Source organism: Glossina fuscipes, unplaced genomic scaffold (assembly GCF_014805625.2).
Source record: "Glossina fuscipes isolate IAEA_lab_2018 unplaced genomic scaffold, Yale_Gfus_2 59568, whole genome shotgun sequence".
In the NCBI taxonomy this organism is placed as follows: Eukaryota; Metazoa; Arthropoda; class Insecta; order Diptera; family Glossinidae; genus Glossina; species Glossina fuscipes.
The window spans coordinates 1-1,953 of NW_024002264.1; the positions used below are offsets into that span (position 1 = coordinate 1).

Here is a 1,953-nt window from a genome sequence, read left to right on the forward strand (position 1 = left end):
GAATGTATTCAGATTTGAGAGACGTCTTTGAATCAAACTTAACAATCTCAAGCTCACTTGCAATCCCAACCTCATAACCTATAAAAACCATCCTTTAACCTTGATTTTAGACAGGCTGTTTTCTTAATCTAATTTAGCCTAAGGGGCAGTTCATATCAATGGCTTTGCCCAACCGTTTCCTTCTTCAATAAACTTGGCCTCACCGGATCAGTTAACGTCAATAAAGGGAACAGATTCGGCCTTGCCCATCTATGGTGTCCAGAAATTATTAAAAAATCCTTTAAAAATCCGCAAAATTTTTTTTAAAACCGATTTGTGCTTCTATGGACATCTACACACAACAAAAAAAAAAAAAATCAGTAAATAAAACGAAAATCCAAAAGAGAAAGGCAATGAAAATGGCAAGAGGGATCAGTCGTGGTAATAAAAAAAAAATAATAAAAAGTTCCAACGCATCTTACATGTAAGAATATTTATGTAAATATGTGAAATTCCTATTATCTCGCCTAGAATGCGTCTAATCTTTAGTAATTGATGTTTCCTTAATGAAGCCATTTGTCGTCCACATCTACTTAAGTGTATGAAACATTTATTGTTTTAAATCTTTCGCTTTTTTTTTTTTTAAATAATATTTAATTTAGTTCCTTTTTTAAGAAAAATTATTCTGTTAAAATTATTTAAATAAAACAACAAATTAAAATACTTAAAAAAAATACTATGACCGTACACTGAAAAATTCGAATTCTCTGCAATAACATTGAAAAAAAAAAAGAGATGAATATTTGTGCTATTTTATAATAGTTTGTGTTCATATGTGTTGTTCTACTAATTTTTTATTTTTTTTTTTTTTTGCATTCCAATCAATGGACATAATGAAATGAAAGCGAATACTAAAACATTGCCACAAATCAAACGGAAATTTTTTCTTTTAAATAGATTAACGTATGTTTTGACAATTTTATGTTAGACAGAGAAAATTAAGTTGTATTGCTAAGGATTTTTTATTTTTACTTTTAAGTTCTACTTTTTTTAGGTTTTTATTTTATTTTTTATTATTTTTCTTTTAATTTCTTAAATTTTATTTTTTATTATTTTTCTTTTGTTTTCTAATATACTCTATATAAAATTGGCATACACAAAATACACACATACATTCTTTCCTTTTCTTTTATTCTTTTTGTTTAACGCTAAAAAAAAAAAAATAAAAATAAATTGTTATTGAACGCTTTTATAATTGTGATCGATAATCTTGATGATACTCCTGCATTTCTTTGCCTAACATCGACCCAATTACGTTGCCTTTCTAATTTCTTTTACACATTATTCCTTGTAATACATACATTCATTTAATTACTGTATGTATATCTTCTTCCGTCTGTTTTGTTTGTTTTAATTTTTCATTTTTATTATATTTAATTCTAAATGTATGTATATATCAGTTATTCTCACGTTTATCATTATTATCTTTATTGTGGTTCTTATTATTTTATTATTTGAAGTAGTAAACTTTAGGTATTATATTATAATTCTTGCATTATCCGTTCATATATATATATATATATATATATATGTATATATATATAGTGTATATTATTGTTTTTTTGTTTTTTTTTTTGTTTTTTATGTATGTATATAATAAGAAATAATTATCAAAAATCGTTCTATAAAAGAGCACAACAACAATAACTTTTTTTCTGCCGTTTATCTTGGGTCATATTCATCTCACGTACTATTGTTGCAAATACTTCGTTTACATTAATACGATCTTTCGCAGAGGCTTCAATGAACGGACATTCCCATAGTTGTGCAAGTGCATTGCCTAAAAATAAAATGTAGATAAACTTAATTGAGAGAATTGTAAATGCTTCTCTTTTTTTTTAATGCATACCTTCGGCAGTTGACACTTCTCTTTGGCAATCTAAATCTAATTTATTAGCGACTAGTAAAATTGGT

At 26.0% G+C, this 1,953-nt stretch overlaps 1 protein-coding gene across 1 annotated transcript; it reads right to left on the reverse strand.

Annotated features, from left to right (window-relative positions):
• Window positions 1-1,619: 1,619 nt before the first annotated feature.
• On the reverse strand, window positions 1,620-1,949 carry LOC119643255 (ras-related protein Rap-2a-like; the record flags this gene model as incomplete). Its single annotated transcript, XM_038042600.1, has 2 exons — window positions 1,620-1,819; window positions 1,889-1,949. Coding segments are annotated over 2 exons (219 nt in total), but the record flags the coding sequence as incomplete, so codon positions are not given.
• Window positions 1,950-1,953: the final 4 nt, after the last annotated feature.